The sequence below is a fragment of the Pseudomyrmex gracilis genome, unplaced genomic scaffold (assembly GCF_002006095.1).
Source record: "Pseudomyrmex gracilis isolate BER0280 unplaced genomic scaffold, ASM200609v1 scaffold_65, whole genome shotgun sequence".
NCBI classification, from domain to species: domain Eukaryota; kingdom Metazoa; phylum Arthropoda; class Insecta; order Hymenoptera; family Formicidae; genus Pseudomyrmex; species Pseudomyrmex gracilis.
The window spans coordinates 225,038-250,115 of record NW_018020649.1 but is presented as its reverse complement, the minus strand read 5'-3'; the positions used below and the strand labels follow the sequence as shown (position 1 = coordinate 250,115).

Here is a 25,078-nt window from a genome sequence, read left to right as displayed (position 1 = left end):
TACAGCTCACTTCATCAGGGTTTGAAGAGCAGCCTGATACTGTATCAGCCTGATACTGTATCAGCCTGATACTGTATCAGCCTGATACTGTATCAGGCTGCTCTTCAAACCCTGATGAAGTGAGCTGTAATGTTCACGAAACGTCGGTATAAAAATGACACTAACGCGGTTCAAACCCGAAAAAACATCTTTGTATATTAACATATATATATCTCACTATCGAAAAAGACTATATTCTTAAATTAAGAATATATTCTTAAATAAAGAATATATTTTTAATTTCAGAAGAATATCATCTAAAATCTTTAAGAAGATTTTTTAAGTATAAAATCTTCTACTTACGAGAATATAATTTTTTCGGTGTACGCTTTGCGAAAACGAAGCGCCTATTTTCCGAAACGGATTAACACGACCGGATTTAATCCGTGTCACGCTGACGTTGCACCCACGCGTTCCGTTATACCCTTCGTCGGATGACCGCCGCTGACCTCACCATCTCGGTAAGTAGTCAAGAAGAAGTACACAGACGATAGAGAAAGAGGGAAGAGCTTTCAGGAGAATAGGCGCGCGAGGACGAGGGAGTGGAGTCCTCTTACGACATACCGGTTACAACGGATCCTTTCTATACCCTCTTAGCTCGCAAGAGCTCTTCCTCGTTTGAATTGGCGGTGCGGAATTTATTTGCTCTCGCTATCAAAAACGCAATAAGCCGAGGCATCTTAACACTCTCATTGCTTTTGCCTAGCACGCTTCCGTGCAAGATCTCGCGACGAATTCATACATCTTAAGCAGGGTCTGGGGGGGGGGGTAACCCGTCCTCGAGGGGTTCGCAAATCTTGAACCGTCTGCCTTAGACGGGAGAGAAGAAACTGCAGATAACATCGATTGGATTCAAGCGCAAAAAATTGTGAGAGAACGAAATTACAATGTTCTTCGGATATAGATAAAAGTTTATTTTGTGCTGAATTATAAAGAGTGTGGTTCGCGTCGCAACTGTGCGCGATCCCATGTCGCATATATCCAGAATTTTTCCGCGCCGCGTGCAGCGCCATGTGAATTCTCCTCCGACAAAAGGCTCACGGCCGCGAGATACTTTGAGATGATGCTTGACGATAACGACACTTAGCCAGGCATTAAGCATAAATATGGAACGTCTCCAAGAGTCACAGGTGCGACTCCGGTGAACAATACGTACATGGACCGTAAGTGGCGATTGGTGAGCTACGCGGTCAGTGACATCCCGACACGGGATACGCTGAATGACTACTCCTCAGATCTTACAGGTTTAACCAGAATTCTCACAATATCATGCGCGAATCCAGCCATAGAGGAACCGCTACGCGCGAGCAGCTATGTGTCTTCGATTTTTTTTCTCTCTGCTGACCTCAGGTAGAGTTCCCGATGATGTAGAATATCGAAGTCGGCTCCTCCGCTTACCGGAAAAGATAGCTTTCATGTTTTCTCGACGTTGATATAAGAGAAACTATAAATTCTAAACGTAGATTTATTTACCGACCAAATATATATTTATCGAAAAAAATCGAATTTCAGCCAATTAATTTGTTGTGAATCTTAGCAAAACATTTGGTTGTATTTTACTGATGTAGCGTAATACTATGCCAATTGCTGTATTTCTAATTGCATAATAATGATATCAAGATCGCAAATACATGCAAGTCTAAGGTAAACACAAGAAAAACGCAAGAAGCAAACATCGCTCGTAATTTTCTGCCGTAATGCAATCTGATACATCAAGCGACTTCGACAATCTCGAAACGATGGATCCGGAGAAGAAAGTTACGCGCGTGGTAACACAACACGATAAATATAAAGTTTTCTTTTTTCTTTCGAATGAAAACCTGTTGCCTATCGAAGTCGGCGATGTTCCTGATTTTCTTTGAATGCGAGGGTCTCGCAAATGCCCGCTGTGTCCCGAGGAAGATACATAATCCAGTAAAACATGTCCGCCGTCTGATGGATCGCCAGTGATCGAGCGCGTCGATCTCGATCGTCCTTGCTGGCCTTTGCTCGAGAAAAGCTCGACGAGCAAAAAGAACGTGTGCGCGCGAGAGTCACAGAATCGCCTAGTGATTCTCGGGGGAAGAGAAAAAAAAAAGAGGGAGAAAGAGGAGATAGGCCGAGTGAGTCGCGGAATTCAATCGATCCCGTCCGTTTAACCACACCTGCTCTTCGCTGAAGCACCGACGGTCGATTGATGAAGGGGAGAAGCAAAACTGACGCATCCTCAATAAGCCTTCATTGACGATGCAACGTTTTTGCACGTCGTCGTGTTCGTAGTATCATGCTTTTCCGAGAACGCTTCTCTATCGATCGATCCATCGATCGATCGGTCGTGTGAGCGCCTTTCGTGTGCGAAATAGGCTCGTCTTCTTTGTATCTTCTCTCTATCGTGAGATATACAATTACTTTCTCGTATAACAAATTACGAGAACGACAAATCTTCGCTTTTCCCGATCGATTCTCGAAGCGAATCTGCGATCGATTTCTTCGTCGTGCAGTTTCTGTCGCAATTTTTTCTCCAGTTGAAATAATTCATGTCACGCGACGACAATTTCGGGTTCGCGATTCGACAGAATCATCTCATCGTTCTGCTATCGGTAGCGGGACTCAGCTCGCAAGCCCAGGCGTATCTCGCTCGAAACCTGCTCGACGTAAAGGGAAGAAGCTCACGCGATACTTCGTGGAATAAGGCTCAGGAAGGAGGCGACCGATCGCTCGCAGGCGACCCGAGAGTAGTCGAAGAACGAATATGGTGTGCCAGGTCCATGGGAAAGCACCTTGGGTCCCGACACGACCGGTGCCAGAGGTGAGCATTATGAGGTAATGCTCTCCCCGTCGGGCCGGAGAGGAAGGGAGACACGCGGATAGGTTCGACGTCCTGACAGAACGTGGCTCGCTCATTCAAACATTGGCCGACCGAGTCTGCGTTAGTCACACCAGACGGTACAAGAAAGACGATCGCGGAAGTGTTCGTTTCGTCTCGACTCTGGTTTAACAGAAATTAATTTCAGCTCTCATGCCACGCGCGTGCAACACATTTAAGCTCAATTTCGGCCCTTTCTCTATCGCGTCTCTTCTTCGTAATCTCGAAAAATGACGCGCAGCGCTTAATTCTGTTCCACGAATAGACGTGCTCTAATGAAATCTCAATTTTTCTGCCTCTTCGAGAAATTCGATTCTGTCATAAATATTGAAAAATGTACTTAGGTCACGAGAAGAGGTTTTTCGTCTCTTTCGTTGAGAGACGATTACTTTTACTCTCGTTGGTCTCCGTCTCGTCGATCCCGCATTCGAGTTTCTTGTGTCTTCGCGCGCGGAGATAAAAAAAAGAAAAAATAAAAGAAAATAATAAAAATACACCACCGATGTAAACAAAATCATTTTTGCGCAAATCGAGCGTATTTTGCCGCATTTATGACAATCTTGTTTTTCGCGAGAGCTGCACGAAGGCAGAAATAATCCGATCGCCTCTCTCCGGGCGAAAATATTTCTTGTTGTCCGTGTCTACCTCCTATTTCCTCGTGGGAGTCCCGCGCGTTCACGGTCTCTCTATCAAATAAATGACTCACGTTTTGTACGCCGGCTCAAGCGTGTCCGAGGCGTTGAAGCCAGACGAAAGAAAGGGAGATAGAAGCGCACCGAGGTATTTCTGCAAAAACTCACCAGAATGCGTGGATCGTGACGCCAGCAGTAGGACGGCGGCCAGCCAGAGGATTATCCCGCGTCTACAAAGCGCAGCGTTCAACGCCGACATGTCGGCACTCTTCTTCCGTACCCTGCAACACACGTAAATGATGCTTTAGTTAGCTCGTATTAACCGTGCAAATGTAAACTCCGGTCTTTTGCGCAGCTTGTACACGCGCAATTACATCAGAATTTACAAATTTATCAGAAAGTACGAATTAATTCCGAATTAATTTGTTTTTATCATTAATTTATTTAAATAATTATTTTAAAGATATAAAAAGAGTTAAAAAAGTCACACACAAATTGTATTTTTAACTCTAATTTTCTTATTTCAATATAATAAAATATTTACAAATAATATAAATAATAATATCTGTTTCACTTAATCAAACTTATACTCGATGAATAAATTGTTACGAACACTGTAGTAAATGTTACTATTAAGACATCTCGCGATGTAAACATGGATGGCGCCCGTGTTCATCTTATATCAAAGTCGCAAATGCAATCGTCTCGATTTACTCAGCTCGGAAGTTTAAACGTAGTCAGACAGCTTTGCGAAGTTTTTTACGTTACCTGCATACGCGTGAGAGTTATAACGAGCCATTGTATGCTTATCTATTCCATCGTGGCGCGATTTAAAGACGGGATATCTATCTCGTCACGTGGCATTCTACCACGTAACTGTCGCCCTGATCTGACAACTGGACGAGCACCAGTGGTCGTGTTTGGAATCGTGCCAAACCTACCTTCGCACTTTGACCGGCCAATCGCTGTCGCACACACACATCAATCTAGCGCACGTTCGTGGATAAAATTAATATGTCTTAACAAAATTCTCCAAATGTGTGTTACGATATACGTAATAAATATACGTGTCACATAACGCGTAGAAAAAAAAACCAATTTAATAAGTTACTTATTTAAATTCTAACTAGACGCGCGTAATTGACGTTAAAGTACGTATCAGTCATAATGTCAAAGTCAAGGTGCGAAATTTGCAATGCGAAGAAACATCTGACACGTTCACGGCGAGATATTATACCTACATGCGATTTGTCTACCTAAAGCATGAAACCGGCTATGAGAGGCGTAGGCGCGTGGGAATGAGTACATTTGCACGAGCACGCTGAGAGCTCAATCTACTCCTCGTGCCGATGCGATGGTTTGAGTCTCGTCTTATGAGGTAGAAGAAGCGCAGGAAAAAGCGCAAGAGAAAGAACAGAATTTCCGAATAATAAAAAAAAAAAACTCATTTTAAGAACCACAAAAATGCAAATGAAGTGTGTAAGAAAGTTTTACGTAGTGTGTAAAAAAGTTTTACGAAAGTTTTACGTAACAAAAAGTGAACGACGTTTCATTTCAACGAAGAAAATATTCTCTGTTCAAATTAAGATGGAAATTCATTTGTTCTATTTTGTAAATAAAATTTTGACTTTTCCAAGTTTTTGAAGGAATAAAAAAATAAAACTATATGAGCCTTAAGTTCAAGGTGGTATCTATAAATTGTTTTAATTTACTGAGCTATATTCACAATTATTTTTGAAAGAAGTTTTGGAGTTTTTATATTAGCTCTCAGATTTGCCCATCATTGTTATCAGACCTCATTTTTTTTGTCTTGTTTGCAATAAGAGTTTAATTTTCGAACAAGCGTCACAAAAGTTGAATATTGTGTGACGCGTTTCTTTATTTTGGCTCGCTTGAAAAGAAAGAAAAGCAATTATCGCGTCCGCGATAGTTTGATCTGCGATTCTTAACCGAAATAAATTACTTATGTTTGGGGAGCTGACTTAGCTGGGTTAAAGCGTGATAAAGGAGAAGGTGGGGAAATAAGAAGAATTTTCTTTACCGTGCAGGAAGAAAAGGAGGACTTTGGCGAAGCCGGCGGCGCATACCAGCCGCGCGACAGCGGCCTAATACAAAGCAATACCGAGATAAAAGAGAAGCGCGCGCGCGTAGGTAGTTTCTCTTCTACCTGTCGACTTCATCTTTTCCTCTACGTATATTCCTCCTCTCTGCCACTCTTCCCTCGGCAACATCTACCGGCAGCTCATTGTAGTCCAGAGAAGGTGGAGGAAGAGGAAGAAAAGAAGAAGAAGACGAAGAAGAAGAAGAAGAAGAAGAAGAAGAAGAAAAAGAAGCAAATGCGAGAGCGGCGACACCTAAACTCGCGCTCGCTCGTTAACGTCCGTTTCATACTAGTCGCACAGTAAATTACATCCCGACCGATCGTAATGAATCTCGCACCAATGGATAAATCCGCGAGATATTTCTGCGCGACACAAAACGCGCCAACTCGCGTACCATACGTGAGCTCCGCAGTGCGCCGAGCTTAACCGGCGAACCAACGGGGACCCTTACGTCATTGCGTATTCACGGTACGGCCCATTGAACAGGGGAATTCGGTGAATGGGTATGAGCATGCATACCGCCAATACGCGCACCTTTACACCTTCAGTTCAAGGATCGGATCGCTTGAGTACTGTGGAAAATGCTTTAAGGCACTCGCTTGCGGATTCCTTCCGCGAACTTCTCGAGTGAAACGCACACATCGAAGTGCCGTAAATTTTTTTATTCGCGATAATATCTGCAGGTATTTCTTCACACAACAACTCTTGTAAAAATAAAAAAATAAAAAATCGTCTATTTTACTTCAAACATTCGAAAATTTAAAACTCGAGCTCATGAGTGTATTTTATTCTTCGTATTTTATATCTTCGCACACACACACACACACACACACACACATTTATTCGTTTTCTATTTCCAAAATGTTGATTCTGTCAAAATTCGCATCGCTCTCATATCACGTTCGTTGCGTGTGTAACACGCGCAACGAGGTTTGCAACCCAGAAACGACACACCCGTGAGGTGACACGTCGTGAATGAAAATCGGCCCCGGTTATAACCCGGGCTTCATTTCGCACGAACTCCGTTCTTATTCTCTTTCCCTCGTATTCTCCTCCCTCTCTCCCTCACGACACGATCGACATTCTCGTCGATTCGCCCCGATTCGTTGCAAGGTGCATTACTTTCCATGTTGTTTGAGATCGAGCAGCGGCAGTAGGCGCGCCCGTCGAACCGAGACTAATTCCACTTGCGCTCTCGGTACGACCGCGCCGCGACGGAAGGCACCGTGTCTTCGAGTGCGCGCGTTTATAAAGTGCAACGCGCGCATCCAAGTGCATCGTTGGCCGCCGGTTGCGTCGCGTCCGGTCTGTGCATGTTTTGTCGCCGATAAATTTGCGTTCGATCCGACCGTAATTGCCGGCGATGACATCTTCCGGTTGCAGCACGCGCGCGATCGTAAGTGCTGCTACACATGTAAACGTGATAGAAACCGCCGACTCTCCGGATCTTCTTAACTCGAATACACGCTTCTAACGGGATCCACTTCTCTCCTCGAATTGCCAATTATACTCTATACGATAATCATATATGTGAGATATTATTCGTGCCGATAGTTTTACATTCGTTTAAAAACCCATTAAAGGTTTGTTTTTTTTTTTTTTTTATGTACGGAACAAGTATCTTATGCAACAACACGTTTACACACAATTTTCTCTGTTTTTCCTTGAATACAAACGTATGATTAAAAAAGTGAAAAAAAGTCTGATTTTACTTTCGTGCTCGCGACGAATTAACGTCGGACGGACTTTCAGAGTAAGGCGCGTAATGCCTGACGGCGGTAACAACAATGAGAGCGATCGGTGCGGTAAACGCGTTCACGTCACGCTATAAAGTAAGACGAACGCCTCTGCTCTAATTAATCCACTAATTAATACGTCGTGATTATCCCGCGAGTGATTAACGTGCGAGCCGCGTACTACGTTACGACTCGTTTACGTTGAGGCAACCATCTCTGCCGGTTAATAACAGTAACGATCGCTATCGAGCTCCTGCAACCGCAACGGGATCCCTTTTATTCGCGTGCGGTTTACCGATGAACTGTTCATTGAATTGTGGATAGCAGCAAATTAATTGTTATTAGTATTCGCGTTGCACTTTTTGCATTACAGGGAGAGAAAGAGACAGAGATAGATAGATAGAGAGAGAGAGAGAGAGAACGAGAGAGAGAGCGTCACGGAGTCAGGTCAAGTTCAGAGGCTAGTCCGCCTTGTCCGCGCTTGAAACAAGATGGTAACGATAACGATCGTAGAGCAAGAGAGAAAAAGAGGGAAAAGACCCATTGCTTGCCGAGATAACAGCCGGTCGTGCGATAATTGCGGCAACATAGGAGTTTGACTTGGTGAGGGTACTCAAAGGTTCAGCTTAAGCTAGATTCACCCACGGGTCCGGCACAGAGGCCGGGGTGCACGCTGGTGGCAGAGGTTCCGTTACAGCCCGGAGGCTGCATTCGTTCACCATTACCGTGGAACGCGGAATATGATTACCTTCACCTGGGAACAAACTCCTTATATACTACAACCGGCCGGCGAAAGAGATCGTGGGCGAAGTTCGCGTCGTGGATACAGTGTCCCGGTTTTGCTGGTCGTTCGCGTTCGACGTTAATCAGATTGGAACTGGTCTATAGGAATCGACCGACTTTCCGCGCGCGCGACGAGATGCATCATCGCACCGGCCACCGTATCATCTCTCCCGGCAACTCGGGATATCTGCATAGAGAACGATTGTGAATGGTATATTTTAGCGCGCTCGTCGTCATCGGCACGTGCAGCTAATTTGATCGCGCGTCTCTCTCGCGCGTAGCGCGTTATGCAAATCTATGCGGTTCGATAACCGCCGGTTTGTTGCACACACGCGTGTGAGCGTGCGTGCGCGCGCGTAGTTAAAGAAGCGGGAACTGATTGCGCGATCGCGCGACGCGGACATATCAATTTATAGGGGCGTAACGAAGTATATCCCTCGCGAATGAGCTGCTTAATCTCGCGGGGAGAGAGAGAGAGAGAGAGAGAGACAGATTCTTCCTTTACAATCATTATACCGCCTGAGTCGGTCTTGAACGCCCAGTTTAAAATCCTGAAATTGATTTGTACAACCGCAATATTGTTTTATTTACGATGTCCCGTGCGAGTAATGACGCGGTTAACAATTTATGACAACAAATGCCCGGCGACTGAAAGCGCGTACTTCCGGCACGGATGGTTCGTGTATACGTTAGGTATCGTACGTAGTCGGGGAATGAATAACGGACCTGTCCGCCTCTCGTAAAAGGGATATCCGATGCTCGAGCCGCCGACGTGCTGCTTCATCTTCTTTGAGGACTACGAGAGTTTCGACGACTAAAAACCCGATAATTGACAGCGCGCGAGTACTGGTTCATCTCGAGCGCTTTATTGGCATAACAGTATGTCGGTCTAGCGTGCATTAATAATGCCTCCGTCGTGTCCCGGAGAGAAGGAGTTGCGGGAATATAACGCGCACATCGTATATACACATCGCATTCATCTGCAGTTCTCAAATCAATGAAGAACCATTTCGTACTCGGCAAATTTTTAGAATTTCGTTACGTGTTTGTTTGACGAACCGAATTGACGGACAAATTTTTATCGGAAGAAGAATTACGACGCGGAGAAGAAATATATTCGAAACTGGTGTATTTTTACGAGGGTCTTAAAATCAAATACCTTTTAAGATGTAGAAATAAAGTTTGATTAATGCGGAAGGCAGGTAACTATCGATAAAATCGACGAGAGCCAAGAGAATAAACGAAGGAATCCTTGAGCGAGTATAAAATTACATAGCCGCGTACAAAGAAAATCGTGAGAGACACGATCTCTCTACTTTGTTGCCGGTACTGTACGATGATCTCTGGTCCTTAGCGGGACACGGTGCAACAGTCGTAATTTCAGTTCCGTTAATAGGAAAGGCGCTTTGAATGCCGGCGCGGAAGAAGAAGTTGCAGGAAGGATCGCGCAGGACGAATTCGCGTGCTATCTGTTGCGGCGAATCTCGACAAACGAGCGAGGAGAACGCACGGCGCGAAGCGAACGAGTGGTCCGCAAACGTGGCGCACGTTTTCAGCTTACGAATGCAAACGGGATCAAAGGGATCACGGGATCGAAGAGTTGGCGCGCGTGACAGGGAGCGCGTACGCGCGTTTGATAGCGAATCATTTCATGCAGATCGTAAAACGAGCAATAGAATTTCATGACTATCGCCACTATATGCGCATCGCATTGCTTCCAACCTCTGTTCCCGACCCTGAGAACTCTTCCACGGTTAATTACGACAATTAGCGGAGAACGTCGTTCACTTCCTTATTTTTCCTCTCCCTCTCTTGTTCTTATCTCTTTCTCTTTTACCGTGTGCGCCGCGTCACCGCACATACAGTCGCACACGTCGAGTTTGGCGAAGGAACTCTCGTGTCCCCCGCGCACAAAGGTGACTTCCGCGTGTCAGATAAACTGAAAAGTCCCAAAGTGCAGAAGTGCACTTGAAAGTCTGCGGCTTGAAAGAGGCTGATTGACGGCGAGGATCTTCTTACGCAATCATCGATGCGTAATCTCTCGTTTTTCAAACTGTGAACTTGTTTCTGCCGTTCGAATTAATCTCTCCCCGCGAGAAATCGTGACGTGGCGGAGAAATAGACTCTGACGATTCGTGTCTTGTATAAGTTACACCTGTTATGAGCACGCGCGTGATTTTGGTCGGCCGCATCTAAGGTCACCTCGAGGTCACGTGTCCCTTGTGTGATCGCGCACAGTGGTCGTCGTTGAAATTCGCAGCGAGGCGATCATTAACGCGGGAATGTTCGGCGCAAGGCGCACCGCGAGTATCGGAAACAGCCGACGTGGTTGTGTTTGGAGTTCCCGAGGCGATTATATTGCGAGTTAAGGGACTATCGGGTATTCATTACGCCTAATGACCTCTCTCCCAGGCGTGCGCGCGCGCGCGGCTCGGCGTATAGCGAGTGCTTTTGGGCACGAACGTCGGAACGTGAGGCGGCAGCAGAGAAGGTACTCCTCTCGGAACAACGGGGTTCGATTACTCAGGGCCTCGGCGTTCACACGAGGGTGCTCTCGAGCAACAGGTCAGCAACACGTACGCGGTCTCTATTTATAGACTCACCTGAGCTAGAATTACGCGCCGCGCAGAATAAACCACCCGGACTCCCCGTGTTCCCCCGTTGGACCGACGGCGTTCAACCCTCGCCCATATTAGGGCCCCGTTCGCGTTGCGGCAGATCGCGTTTTAACGATGCTGCTGCTTCGCGAATCTCACGCGATCTTCGCGCCTCACCAATGCCGATTTTCGCGAATACGAGAAAGCGTTGCGCAAATATTTATCGATTCGATTTGATCCGAGACGCTAAAAAAAACTATTTGCGCAGAAGATGTTTACAAGTATATCACTCTCTGAAGTCACTCTTCAATATAATATTTAAAAAAAAAAGAAAGAACAATGACCCGATGTGAGAGGGTTCAAACACCTTTGCGCTGGTCGAAAATACGATATGTAGGCTAATCGATTTTCATAGAATTTTATACGAACTTTTACACGCTTTTATCTCTCGCTTTTCAACGCTGTCAACCGTTCAACCGTGAGAAGATCCAGAAATGGTACAGGATCTGTACCTTCTAACCGCATCTATTGGTCGCGCGATTGAAACGTCCTCTTGTTGTCGATCGATCGATCGTTCCTCGTCGATCGCTGACTCGCTCACAGCAGCACGTAATAACGCGCATTACCACAAGATACGCCCGTTCCATCGATATCGTAATATCCCACAGAAAGATGCATTTTCTCATCGCGAGATACGTATCTTCCTCAGGATTTTTTTTTCTCTCATAGTTTGTTCGCCTCTTTATTTCGTTCAAACACGCAGCGAGTACAAGCACATCTATAGCGCTCCGAGGGAATCATATAATATTTTGATCACATCTCTCAAACGTTATCTCCACGGTTTTTAAAAACAGTTACACGAGCTAATTTGTATTAATTACACAATCTCAGCTCGGATAATAAAACAAATGGCAAATTGCGCATTATTTATAGCAAAGCTGAATATATTTCGCTCGATTGTAAAAAGCAATAATGGCTGATCTTAGTAAAGCATGTTAAATATATGCAATTGAAACGCATCGCCTGCCCCGAGTAGACGAGCTCTAAACATGCTCTCTTTCAAGCGCCTCGGAATATTGCATAGTTTTATATTTACTCGCCAGCGCAACGCACGCCGTGAGCTCTCGCCACTATGCAATTAACTAGACATTATTACCGCGCATATAACTCGACTGCAAGTTACTTGCATTTCCTTGCGTTCGTCCAGTGGGCTCTCTCTCTCTCTCTCTCTCTCACTCTTTCTCTCTGTGTCTACGTATATATCTCCGACGTACATCGAGAAAAAAAAAAAACTAATGAAGGTGTAATCTCATCTTCCTCGCTCGCCCGTCATGCTTCCGAGCTTCTTAGTTCCTACGAAACTTACGTACTTACACGGTGCTTCGTTTTCCCTTTATTTTGCAAAAATTTACGCGAGGCTAAGCACATATATACACACAGCTTCCGTTTTCCTTTTATTTTATCTTCCCTTTCTGCGGTATTTAAACTCTCGTTTCGAGACTTTCCGTTTCAAGTATTTCCGCTTTCATTTCTCCGTGTGATTCGGTTTTAATGCAATCTTTCTGCTCCTCCTTTTCCTCGGCGAAGAAACTGGGAAAGGAGGAAAGAGTATATTGCTGATATTAAAATGATAGAGTTATACCATTCCGCCTTTTCTTGCCTCATTCCGTTGACGAATAATTTTACGACACTGCTGCTTCCTTTTTTCACATTGATAGTCGTTTCCTGTGTGCTGTGTTCGTTTGCGCAATTCGCTCACACAAACGTGGGCTCTCTTCGAGAGCAAACTTGGAGGAGCGAGCGCGCGGCGAGTTTCCAGCGAGAAATGCCACGCTCGTGTAAACACGAGGAAGGCCTCGACGGGAATGCAACGACTTCTTCACGGATAATCCATAAGTGGCTGTTTTGTCCGGCGCGTAGCGGCCCATTCTTGCGCCGCGTTTTCGCGTTACACGTGTGTGCTGCTCCGTTGCTAAATGTTGTTTCCGCGAAGGTAGTTACGCGGCGCTTGAGATATTATCGAAGTCCGTTGCACTTTGCGCGCGTTTATTTCCCTCATTTATATTTTCCTAAATATCTATTAAAAACCGCTTCAATGAATATATGCATATACACACATCCGTTTGCAAGTACAAACTATATTAGAATCGGGAAAAGAAACTTCGCTTCTTGCTAATGTATGTAACGCACATATGAATATAAACCCCGGTACGAGAATAAATATATAAATTGTCTTGAGGATATGAATTATTAATCTGATATCCTCCCAGTTCTGAGATCCCTCTCGTTCTCGCGAGGTAATTAGGAGTACGTTAACCACAGATTGCTGCGTAAGAAGTCGACGCCGTGAGCTGATGCGATAAATTATTACCGCGGAGAGTAATCGTTAATCGAAGATCGCGGCGGCGGCGGCGGCGGCGGCTGAATGGTGTCGTCGTCACATTTATTGGCAGGAAGACCGCGTCTCGAGTAATCATAAAGTTTAGGGCGCGCTCTCGATCGCTCGATTCGCATCAGATCGCGTAATAACAGGAAGACACGCCACGATCACGGTAATTAAAACACGGTACGTTGTAATCTTCAGCCCATTAAAGCCCATCAATTACGCGGGCACCCTTCTCTCAACGAGCAACGTCCCTCACCGAAGATGCTCTTCTGTGCGCGTTGCATATAATTCAGGATGATGCTTCTCGCGATAATGGCCGTCGGGCCGGGATCAATGAGTTGATAGATTCCTGGAAAGGCGCGCGATTTAATGGACCAGTCGAAAATTCCTATACGCGATGTATATCGATTAGAATTTTTTGCTTGTTCGTACACTCGACGCGCGGCCTCCTCTTGCTTTATAATCGCAGTTATTTTGTTTCTTTTGCCGCGATGGGATCAACGGGACGAACTCATCAACGCGCGTTATACATTTACGCGGCGTCGCTGCGATAAATATGTAACGACGCGCTTTGGTTAATTACGCGCGAGAATACAATATCTTCGATCTGGGATTCCGAACGGTATCCACTTAATTATCGTAGGAAACATAATCGCGGCCGTTTAATCAAACGCATAAGTAATATTGCCGACGCAGAATAAGAAGTGCATCCTGTTAACAGTAACCCCCGGCGCAGAGCGAAATTTAATTAATCCCGTTCTATTTTGCCGTTCAGTTGTATCGAACGGCATTTCGATATCGATAAACGGCTGATGATAAATTATGTTGCGGATGTGATGAAAAATTGATTCCAAAGTCGGACAGGGAAAGAGAGAGAGAGAGAGAGAGAGAGAGAGAGAGAGAGAGAGAACAATGCTTGCGAGTAAATCTGCAGCCACCGAGCGTACACATCGAGGCGTGGTGGCTCGATGAGCCGTGTTAACATAACAGACGTTTCGAGCCTGCGGCACGAACAGAGGCAAATTGATACTCCTTCTTGATTCCTATTCTTCTTTCCTTCCAGAGAGAAAACTCTATAACACGTTTGAATACTCGACGAATAAAACGAGCGTGATTCCGCTTCTGCGTGTTCGCTATCTTTTCGTTCTGTTAATCGTTTCTCGATATCAACTGCCAATGACGGGGATCATCCTCCGGACCTAATCGAACGCCGCGCGCGCGCGCGCGTACGGATGTACAGGTTAATGCTTGATTATTTCCGCGCCGGGACTAGAATCTCTCTTTCTTCCTTCCTCCGTTGTTCGCGTTTTCGCTAAGAGCCGGTTCGCCGCTATCCACCATTGGCGCGATATTATTGGTTGCGTATAAGCCACACAATCTCAAAGGAGCGGAGGAAATCGCCCGTTATAAGGAACACCGGTGATTAATTATTATGCAAACTAGCGGTACCGACATTCCCCGTCCTTTGGCGTATCCGAGACGGATACCGCCACCGTTTTCGATATTCCAACGCGCCACCGATCAACTTGATCCTTACGCTCGAGCTTTCATCGTCCGAACCGCCCGATCGCTACCATCAATTCATCGCGTGACGTTGGCCTGTTTCTCTCTCTTTCACTTCTCTGTGGTTAGGCGTCATTTCGCACCTATCAAATTGGAAGCTCTGACGCAAGTGGCAGGTCCGTCCGACGCGGTCGATCGCGTCGGATTCTTGCTCCAAATAGGCGCGCGGTATATAGCAAAATGGTATGATAATTGTCTCGCACAACAGAAATAAGACGTATTAGGATGTATATGTAAATACGCGTTGTCCGGCCCCGCTATCAATGGAATTCGCCGTCGTCATTCTTCTAGATTGGATGGCACACATGGAGCGCGCAATCGAACGCGCGTATACGGAAGAGAATTTACTTTTATAAATATATTCTATAATAACATTTTACTCACACACACACACACACACACAGAGATAGCTGATGTATAAATATTTCACGTTGTATCTAAGCGAATTTTTTTCCGGAAGTTCGTACGGGTCGTAACATTATACGTCGCATGCGCGGAATGACAAACTTGCGCGATTGTTCGTATACGCGTCGTCGGGTATAAATAGCCTTCGACGATTTTAGAATGTCGATTGGACATTCCACGTGTATATAGTAGTGAATTACCTCACGAGGCACTCTCGACGATATATACCTCAACGCGTCTTCTCGAATCTCGGCGAAGTAAAGTAGGAGTATATCGAGAGGAGAGAAGAAATATCGGGGAGGGAACACGAAGCGCGAACGACCGCGAGTAAGTAACCGCAAATATTTGCCGACACGCTCGCGCCGCGTCGGATCGAACGCGGAAATTGTCAGTCGCACATATACACAGTACCCGGTTGATTTATGCGGCAAATAATTGCCAAATATATAATAAGCAGACGTGACATAAATATGTATTTTCTGTACGTGTGTGACAATTATCAACTCGCGTATGTTTGTGACGAGACGATTCGCGCGAGATGCGAACACATAAATTCCGCGGGAGCTGTGCGTCCCGCAATTCCGAATGCATTCTGCATCGTGCGCGCTTGTAATTACTATTTCCACGATTTGTGAATCTCGCGAGTAGATTTCGCGTGGAATTCGCAGAGTCGGTTGTTGCGGCCGGCTTTTATAAGGTATACGCGAGAGCCTATCTCGGCTACCACCCGTTAAATACAGCCTATCTCAGCTACTCCGGTTACGCCCAACAGAAGCGGAGAATCTCATGCAAATACGCGGCGCATCGCGTGTACACACGTACGGATCCTGAAGTAATTACAATAATAATGGCAGTCATAACAGCGTGTCTCCGTGCGACGGACGACAACGACGCGAGAGAGAGAGTCGTCGCGCGTGGGAGCAGAAGTCTTTCCTTCATCCCTCGGATGTGCTTGTGTAAACATCGGGAAACTCTCCAAGTTCTGGTGTTCATCGCTGGCGCAAGGCGGCTGTTTGTCTTGCGTTTACACGGAATCCATGAAACACAGCCGAGTTTGCTTTGGGTGCGGCGCGGACACGAGGAGCGCGCCGCGCGACGTACGAGCCGGAAAAGCGAGTCTTTTAACAAGTCGGGGTGCCATGCCACTTAGCGGAGAATCGACGTTGGATAAACATGTGCCATGGGAAAGTTTTTTTTTTTTTTTTTTTTTTTTCGATTTCAACCGCACGCATAACTGGAAACATTCTGCGTTGGCAAACGTGTTTCTTTACTTGTTCTAGTTGCGAAGTTGTTGAAAATTGACGAAGTGAACTTGCTTGGCGAAAGCGATCTGACGAGAGTCAAAGAGAGAAAGAAAGAGAGAAATTTCCTACACTGAGTGATTCGAAAAATCTCACAGAAAAAAGCCTAACCTTTTCAGCGAGCAAATTTCCACGTAACGCCGAGGTGGAAGAAACCTTAATGATGGGCACGAGGACAGCGGGCGAGTTTGAAGAAACGGTGATTCCGTTCCCCGCCAAGAGAGAAGACACGCGCACCTGTGCCTCTCCGGGCCTCAACGAAGTAACACGCTCGATGGCCTTAGCGAGTCACGATAGGGTCGTTTTCTTATACGAGGTTTCCAGATCGACGCGACACAACGTCCCGACTAGGAAACCAGTACAAGGAAATGCGGGACGATCGCTCGGAAGATTCTCAACTTCTAGGAAGCGCTCGCGAGAGTGTGTGCGAAAGTAAACGAGAAACATGTCGCGAGTTTTATTAACTTTGTTAAAACACGCGCTGTGTTGCGGTCACGCAACGGAAGATCTTGTTGCAATTTAATGACAAACTTTTAGAAGAATAAAATGAGTTTTGCGAGTCTTGTTTGCAGACTCGTACGGCGTTTTAAATATCAAAGTATCGATGAAAGAGCATAACGACTATGTTCAACTCGTGGTCAAGCTATTCAACGATATGGAGAGAGAATGAGAGAAGAATCCTCTCCTTTTCTCCTTCCCCCATATAAATAGATGCTAGAGTGCACCCGACTGTATAGCACTAAAGATCATCTTGTCCGCGGGACAAGGCGCACGGGAAATAATGTAACGATGCCGAGCCGGATGCGAGGCCGCGCGAACCACGAAGAGCAGTCAGCAGAGCAGTGGAGTTGTCTTACCCGGTGTAGACGCGAGATACGATCTCCGTTGACTTCTGCCCGCCGGTTCAGGCGGTCTCGCGGGACGACAAATCCTGTCGACGACGCTCGTACGCTGTCAAGTCTTGGAATGATGATAATCGCCGCCGGGGGACACCCACAAAACGGGCACGTCGTTAAGTCGCGGCGCAAAGTATCACGAAACGCTTCGTGACAAACTATTTTATCACCGTTTCTCGGCTCTATGCGAGAGAACGACGCTACCGTCTCGCTACCGTCAATATAATGAAGAAATAAAATCCACGTGTTCTTTTGTTTCCTGAGATATATGTGTATTTTGCCGCGCCATCACCGCTAACTGCATCATCATACCGTTTACTACGGTATCAACTGCAGCGTTCGCTGCGATACAAACCACCGCTGCTCGCGGTGTATCGTCGCTTCAGATGCAGCAACGTGATCGTTTTTTTTTTTTTTTTTTTCAAATAAAAAGTCTCATGCCGTGTAACATCGAAATGCTCGCAGCTAAGTGCGGTTCACGATTCAGCTCGTTAATGACCTGCTCAAGGGTAAGGAGATTCGAATGACGATTGCTAATGTATCTCAAAAGATAGGACGGATCATTCTACTGTCTCTATGTCGAGCAATCACTAGGTACACATTCTCAATGATGATCCTCAATTACGATAAGGGATCATTGCTGTAAGATATACCTACGATTTCTCTCTCCCTCTCTCTCCCTCTCTCTCTCTTCCTCTCTCTATCTTTCTCAGTAAGTGCATGTTCGAGATTGAAAACAAACCAATTACGTTTATATCTCTACAGTAGCATTTGGATCGGAGCAATGCGGTTTAACACACTCTCTGTAGCCGAGGCTTCGTCGTGTCTTTCTTCGTCTTCAACAAGAACCGGAAGAGCTTTTCCTGCGGATCTCTCAATTACATATATTCGATTCTTTCGAGCAGACACGCCGCGAAAAATCGAGCGCCAATCGGCACTGCTGTCAGCTGAACGCAATCTATCGAGGAAAGTCTAGAAAACGTAGCGAAACGAAACGAAATAGAACAAAACGCGCGCGCAAGAGAGAAAGAGAGAGAGGGAGAGAGAGAAAAAGAGAGAAAGAGAAAGATCGAGCTCGCGGCTTGGCGCGGCGGGAGCGCGACGGAAGAAAAGAAAACGAAAAGAAACAAACGAGAGAGAAGAAGGTGCGCGCTGCTATTCTTCATATGTTCGAGATGGAACGACCGAGGAGGAGCCGCAGTCTGTTACTATCTTATTACAAGGCTCCGTAAATGGTCTTCATCAAGGTAAGGCCGTGTTCCACTAGACCGATGTTTCCTCCCGCTGCTTCCTCCCCTGACCTTCCCGCGCGCTTCTAGCGCGCTTTTTGCTCCCTTTTTTTCCCTCCCAGCTCTTTTTCTTCTCCGCGTTCTTTTTTTTTTTTTTTCTCAACATTGTGGAGGAGTTGGCGAAACCGGCCGAAGAAACCGGCGGCGCGGTGATTCCACTCGCGGCGAGAGAAAGAAGAAGACGGTTTTGACGTTATTAATCTCGAAAATGGTCGTCACGCGCGCGCGCGCGCGCGCACGGCGACGATCATCGCGCGCAATGGAACAGATAGAGCAAGGATATACCGAAGCCGTGACTTCCAAAGTTCATTCTTCACGGCCGAGCGACTTTCGCCTATGTACACCACGGACGGACGATTAATGATTGCGCTCGTTAAGCGACAGCTGCTTTTCACGAGAGAATAAATATAAACGTTCGATTATTCGTTCGCGTTTGCGGAGCCCGTTAGCGCGAAAACGTTTTTCTGCGTTTTTCCATCTACGCGAACAAGTCGTTACGAAGGAAAACAGAACGTGACCGAGCGCGCGTTACATCATTTTTCATTTAGCTTCCCTGCGCGAAGTCAGTTTTCGATCAGGTTTCTCTCAATAGGATAATCGTGCGAATATATCCCGAACAACAATCGTAGGAAGTTGCGGGTAGGCGAGGACCATCGCGAGAGCGAGCGTTTAGGCGCTAGTGGGATTTCCCGTGCGTCACGCTCTATTTTTTTTTTTCACCGGTTCGGCACGAACGACGACGGTGTTTTCCCTGTTTCTTTCAGACGCCGAGGTAACTACGTGGTCCACGGACGCGCCCTAACCACACCGTAACGTCGCGATAACACACGATCGTGCCACACGGCGAATTAAACCGAGCTAATTACTTGAGCGCACGACGGTAACGAAGAGGAGCGCGATGACTGTCGGTGAGCGTCGCCGGGAGAGACGGAAAATTTACCGTTATACCGTACAAGAATTGAACCCGATTACCAATGGAGATTAATTCTCGATCGGGCAGATCGAGTTAGACTGCTTCTCCTCTCGCCCAAGCACGTTCGTGAGAGAGTAATCGCGCGTGTGATACGGGCGAGAGCACACATCGGCGACAACCTGCTCGCCCGGCAGGCCTCCTATACACCACGACGATCCACGTGGTGTATCTCGGCCGATATCTCACGGTTAGATGTAGCATTCGTTAGTATGCTCGGTAGCGGAATACCCATAGCGCGCTATGTCTATTCGCGCTATGTCGTCGCCCATAATTTATCGCTACTGGGTCGACACGGATGTTTCGAATTATTTGGCGGATAGGACGTCGCGTGCACACGTAGCCGCGATTCCGTCCCGTTTTTTCTTTTTGTATGTTGATTCAGAGGGAGAAAGGATACGGCCGCGAAAGAAAGAACGGAGGAGTGTGCGTCTCGCAAAGGAGAGAGACAGACAGGTCACCGACCGGTTGCCGATGACAATTCCGACGACATACACACACACACACACACACACAACGGGGCTGGCAGGTATTCCTGCATTATTAGCGGATCTAGGTCAACGATGCAGGTTCACTAAACCACAAAGCAAACAAAATTATCTTTATTTTCGCTTAGGTCGGAACAGGGCCTTAAACTATATCTTGTTGATCGCCTAATCCATTTCAACTGTGTAATCTCAAAAATAACAGTTTCTGCTTTTACTAGCATTCATATACCTGTAATTACTTCGTCAAAATAATATTTTAACGGTTTAAAGATATGAGATGTATTTAAAACCCAAAGGGTTTTGCGCAATATTTGTTACATATTTGATTTCTGTGCTTTTGTACGTGTCGTGCTTTCTTTGTACGCATTTCTTCACGCAGTAGAAATTATCGCATTAATTATTTTGTATTAATTGCGTATTAATTAATTATTTTGTCACAAATCGTAAAAACAAATTTTCAACAGCATTCGACAAATGGCGAGATATAACCGCGCCTGTACGTCGATTAGCGATCTGAAAACGGTTCGTGCGGTCGTGCATTATACGTGGGACGAGTTCCAAGGTAACATGGGAGCTCGCGCGCGCGCGCGCGATTCGTGCGTCCATTGAAATTCCCTCCGATCTTGCGGGACCGAGTAGCCGATTTTTATCGAGTACACGGCTGGTTACCAGACAGAACTCATAAACCGCATATCGGGGAACGGTCAGACGCGCGCTGAATAAAATCCGCTCACGATCAAACGGACACATTCGCGATATTTCGATAAACCGGACGAGAGAGAAACCGTTCGAAAAGACGAAGAAACAAAACTGTCGATAAATAAAGCGTCGAAAAGAAATAGACGACTGTTTCTCGTAATAATATCTAATGACGATCGAATGCATCGGAGGTAGAAATTTCTGTTACATATCCGCGATAGCGTAACAACCGATAGAGCACGACTCTCATACGTGACGCTTGAAGTTGCACCGTGTATGACACACGTCGCGCGAAATAACACACAAGACGCGGATAATTTATCAGTTACAATAGTTACATCACACTCAAGTGGCGCGACTTTTAAATATCCAAAACTTTGTCGATAACGCGGGTTAAGTATATTATTCCGATCTGAAAATCGAATTTCCAGATTATATTTTCGCACGTTCCCATTTCGTCTTTCGTTCGGAGGAGCGCGCAGGTCAACGTCCCAGAATTTCGATCGATTCGCCAAAGCTTCGCTAAATTCAGCAAAAGCGTCTGATTTCTACGGTATTGTCCTACGTGACCGAGGAATTGATGTGTTCGATTGAATCCGCGAGCTCATTTCACGCGCTGTAGGAGCGAGTCGATGTAATGTAACGTACTCGGTGATTTTGTGCACTCTTTGCTTGTAAAACGCGCGACGCGTACTTTTATAAACGATAGACCGGCGCAGCATCTCTCTCTCTCTTTCTTTCTCTCGTTCTTTTTTATCGAATACAACGTTCTATATCGGGATACGATTATCGGCTCAATACGCTTGACGATCGATCGCTTTGAGAGCGTCACGTGAAGCGTCGTCATTCAAAGTCCGGCGACGACGACGGTCTCCGACACGCGCCTCGTCCTTTTGAAACTTATTGTAGCGTGCGCTCGTGACGAATACATCGCCCCACGAACGTAAACCGTTTCGCCTTTATTTTCATTTTTACCGTTTCGCACGAACATATCTACGCGATTCAAATGCTCGGTCAAGCAAAGGCTTAAAATGGATCCATTTAACATTTTCAAGCTTTTAATTGGACAAATTTAAGATATAAAATAAAATTTTTTTATACTAAGAGATAATTTCAATAACTGTTTAGCGAATGTTGCACTCGTCAAAAATTGTGCAAATCAAATAGCAGCACTAAACAATTTAAAAAAAAAAACTGCATCTAGAAGAGATGCGCGTGTTTAAATCTGAGTGAATAGAATCCGAATAAAAAAGCGGCAAAGATGCGAGTAACAGTACCAATGCATTAAGGAAATAGCGAATGTCGCGTACCAAGAAGTTGCGCGCGACGTCGCAGTGCTGGTTGTGCTTGATCGCAAAATAATCATCTAGCGGCTTAAGGATGGCTTTAATGTCTACGTGGATCAACAAACTTCAGATGTTCTCTTCTCGGTTATTGCCCTTCCTTCTATCGCATGTCTAGTCTTATTATTTACACTCCACGTTTCATTTTCGTCATTCTGCCTAATAAGCGCACAAACATAGCGCACGCAAGAAAGAATTGACCGTACTAATTAACGTTCGATAATGAATATTACTCACTTGAATACGTTTACCGGATACTTTTATTTTATCTGCAAATGTGTGCTAGTTTCAAGTTTTTTTGCGAAAAATTCATCTTGTGTAGCTCATTGTTGTTTAACTTTTTATAACTTATTTAATAAATTAGTGAAAAACTTGAAATAAAAAGATAACGTTACAGCTGAAGATTAATTATATTGAAAAAGGCATGTTTTTTTTTTCTCAACAGGAAATGTAACAATTCTCTTTACTACAAATGATGCACAATTCTTGCGCAACGATTTAATCGGGAAATGATAAAAGCGGTGAGATAAAGTCGTGAGAAAAACGTTTCTTTTGACATTTGCGCGGATACGCTATGTGGTACGTACTCTTCTACCAACTATCGCGATTTAAGTACGCAACATCACACGTTGCGTGGATCGCAACGTTATTACGGGTCGATATGCGGAGTTAACTGTTCATTGGAAACTTCGCGTTTCCGCTGAAAGGCGATTTAATATATCACGCCCGTTGATCGTTACGCGATAGGCGAGCTATCGGACGCACGTCGACCGTGACGGATTCGCGTCCGCTTTTTTTTCTTTTTTTTTTTTTGCAAGAAGCAAGAAGATTACTTGGCGCGCCGAACGAGATCTCGGCGCGCCAAGTCAGGAAAATAGCAACAATCGACCGCGAACGTAACAGCAACAGCGGTTGCACGTGCTCGAACGAGGCGCCGCGTCATGCAGAAATTTCAAATCGTCGTCGTCGTCGCCGTCGTCGTCGTCGTCGTCGTCGCCGTGATCGTCATCATCGTTGCCGCTATGGCTTTCCACCATGAGATTGAGAAGAGGATTCGATCCGCCGCAGGAATGTCCCGTTCATGCGCGTGTTTCTTTTTCTTTCTCTTTCTCTCTGTCTCTCTTTCTTTCTGTCATCATGTTGGAAAGAAGAAACGCTAGTTCACCACGATAGTTACAAAAGAGGCCCCCATAGATTCCTCTGGTTTACATTTTCCGTCTCTACCATGTGTGTCGCAACGAGCCTGCGGTTCTATTATTCGATCTTCGGTATTTCTTATGACTCATTATGTGGGACCGCGCGCGCGGTCTGTTTTAAATTCTTTCCGAATATATGTAACTGTCTTTTCAAATATCAATATAATTTCTCGGTTGCCGATCTTTTTCTCGCGCGATGATGCGCGACAAGAAATTGCGTTTGCTCGTTTCCGACAGACTTCGTCTCCGCAACTTCTCGGATTTATTTCACGCAGTTTTTTTTAGAGATTTTTATGATTTTTATTTTTATGCAAAAATCGCAATCATCTTTAAAATACTCTTAACGAAATAAATAATAATGTCTGAAACGCGTGATTTTGCTCTCTCGTGTGACGCGAATGCTACAACCTTTCGGATATATTCGCGAATAATCAAGATCCTGCGAATTGGAACGCAGACCCCTCCTTGGTATTCACGCATCGACAATGTTTGGCTCGGTATTCAGACACTGTTTCTTAATTGTACGAGGTGTTCGTACACGTCTGACTATCTTTCACAAGTGCTGCAAGTTGACACGCATACTTATTACATGCCGCCTTGAATTTATTTAGCCACCACCGGTACTCTTTGACTCGGTTCATTTTTTGCGCAAATTATAGAAACAAAAAAATGATTTCTGTGCCCATCGTTCTCTCATTGCCTCCTATAATTTGTCTTTAATTTATCGAGAAATCTGAACTAGCCAGTTCAATCGAACGATTTAATATCAGTTTAATTATACAACAAAGAAGTAAAAAATATCAAACATTTCAAACAGGTAAAGTGCATTTGTTTTACTAAAGAAATATATTATCTAATATGTTATCTAATTTCTCTTAAAATGTTCTACGTGTTTTTTTTTTAAGTAAATAAAGCGCACGTGATAAATGAGATATTATCATCCAACGACACAGAGTGTGGAAATCTTCTGCGTGCAGAAAAGTTATACTTCACTATTACTTCTCTCTCAAAACTACGAAAACGAGCGGAATATATCCGATTTGCCGTATATATGAATTTCTAAGTTATCCCTTCACATCTCTCCGGATCACTTTAGGATCGGCGTTGTTTCTTTGATGGTGCACATCATCACAGTCCATAAAATTCACGACGACTACGAGACGACAACGACGACGACGACGACGACGACGATGACGACGACGACGACGACGACGACGACGACGACGACGACGACGACGACGACAACGACGACGACAACAACGATGATGATCAGAAAATCGTGGCGCATCACAGCCGCGTGCAACCGAATCACTGATCTCTTGATCACTCAGGTGTCTCTGAGAGAGGTGCGATCAACCCTCTTGTCACTTTGTCCACCCCTCAGCAACCGGTTGAAGAGTGAACCGGCACTAAATACTCATCACGATCACTTACCTATCCAGCACGGTCGTCGACGACGGACGACCCTGACGGCTCGATGCGGCGACGTGGTCCCCTCTCGGTGCACGATCGACAATTTATTTTGTTATTTCCAACCGAAATCAGACGCGAATTTTTTGTCGTTTTATTACGCGCTCGTGTTCCGGAGCCGCGATGCGACGATCGTCTTTCGAAGGGAACACGAGCTCTTCTTTCGCACCCTCGGACGAGCGTGTGCGAGCGTAGAGCTTTTACTCTCTTTCTCTCTTGCTCTCTTTAGCTGGCCCCTCAAAATCACCGCAACACCACACCGAACAGAAGTGAACTACTCGTGCGCCGCCGGTTCACGGTACCTTAAATACCTTGGCAGCCGCGCCGCCGCCACCGCC

General features: G+C 45.5%; 1 protein-coding gene across 2 annotated transcripts in view; it reads right to left on the bottom strand.

The window, feature by feature from the left end:
* Positions 1 to 25,026, bottom strand: part of LOC109854446 (titin-like) — a 42,357-nt gene extending 17,331 nt beyond the window's left edge. For both annotated transcript variants that reach the window (XM_020427534.1, XM_020427535.1), the window contains exons 1-2: positions 24,705 to 25,026; positions 3,685 to 3,797 (exon numbers count right to left, since the gene is read on the bottom strand). In XM_020427534.1, coding sequence (XP_020283123.1) covers positions 3,685 to 3,775 — 91 coding nt within the window. In that variant the 5' untranslated portion in view covers positions 3,776 to 3,797; positions 24,705 to 25,026. The remainder of the gene's footprint in view (positions 1 to 3,684; positions 3,798 to 24,704) is intronic.
* Positions 25,027 to 25,078: the final 52 nt, after the last annotated feature.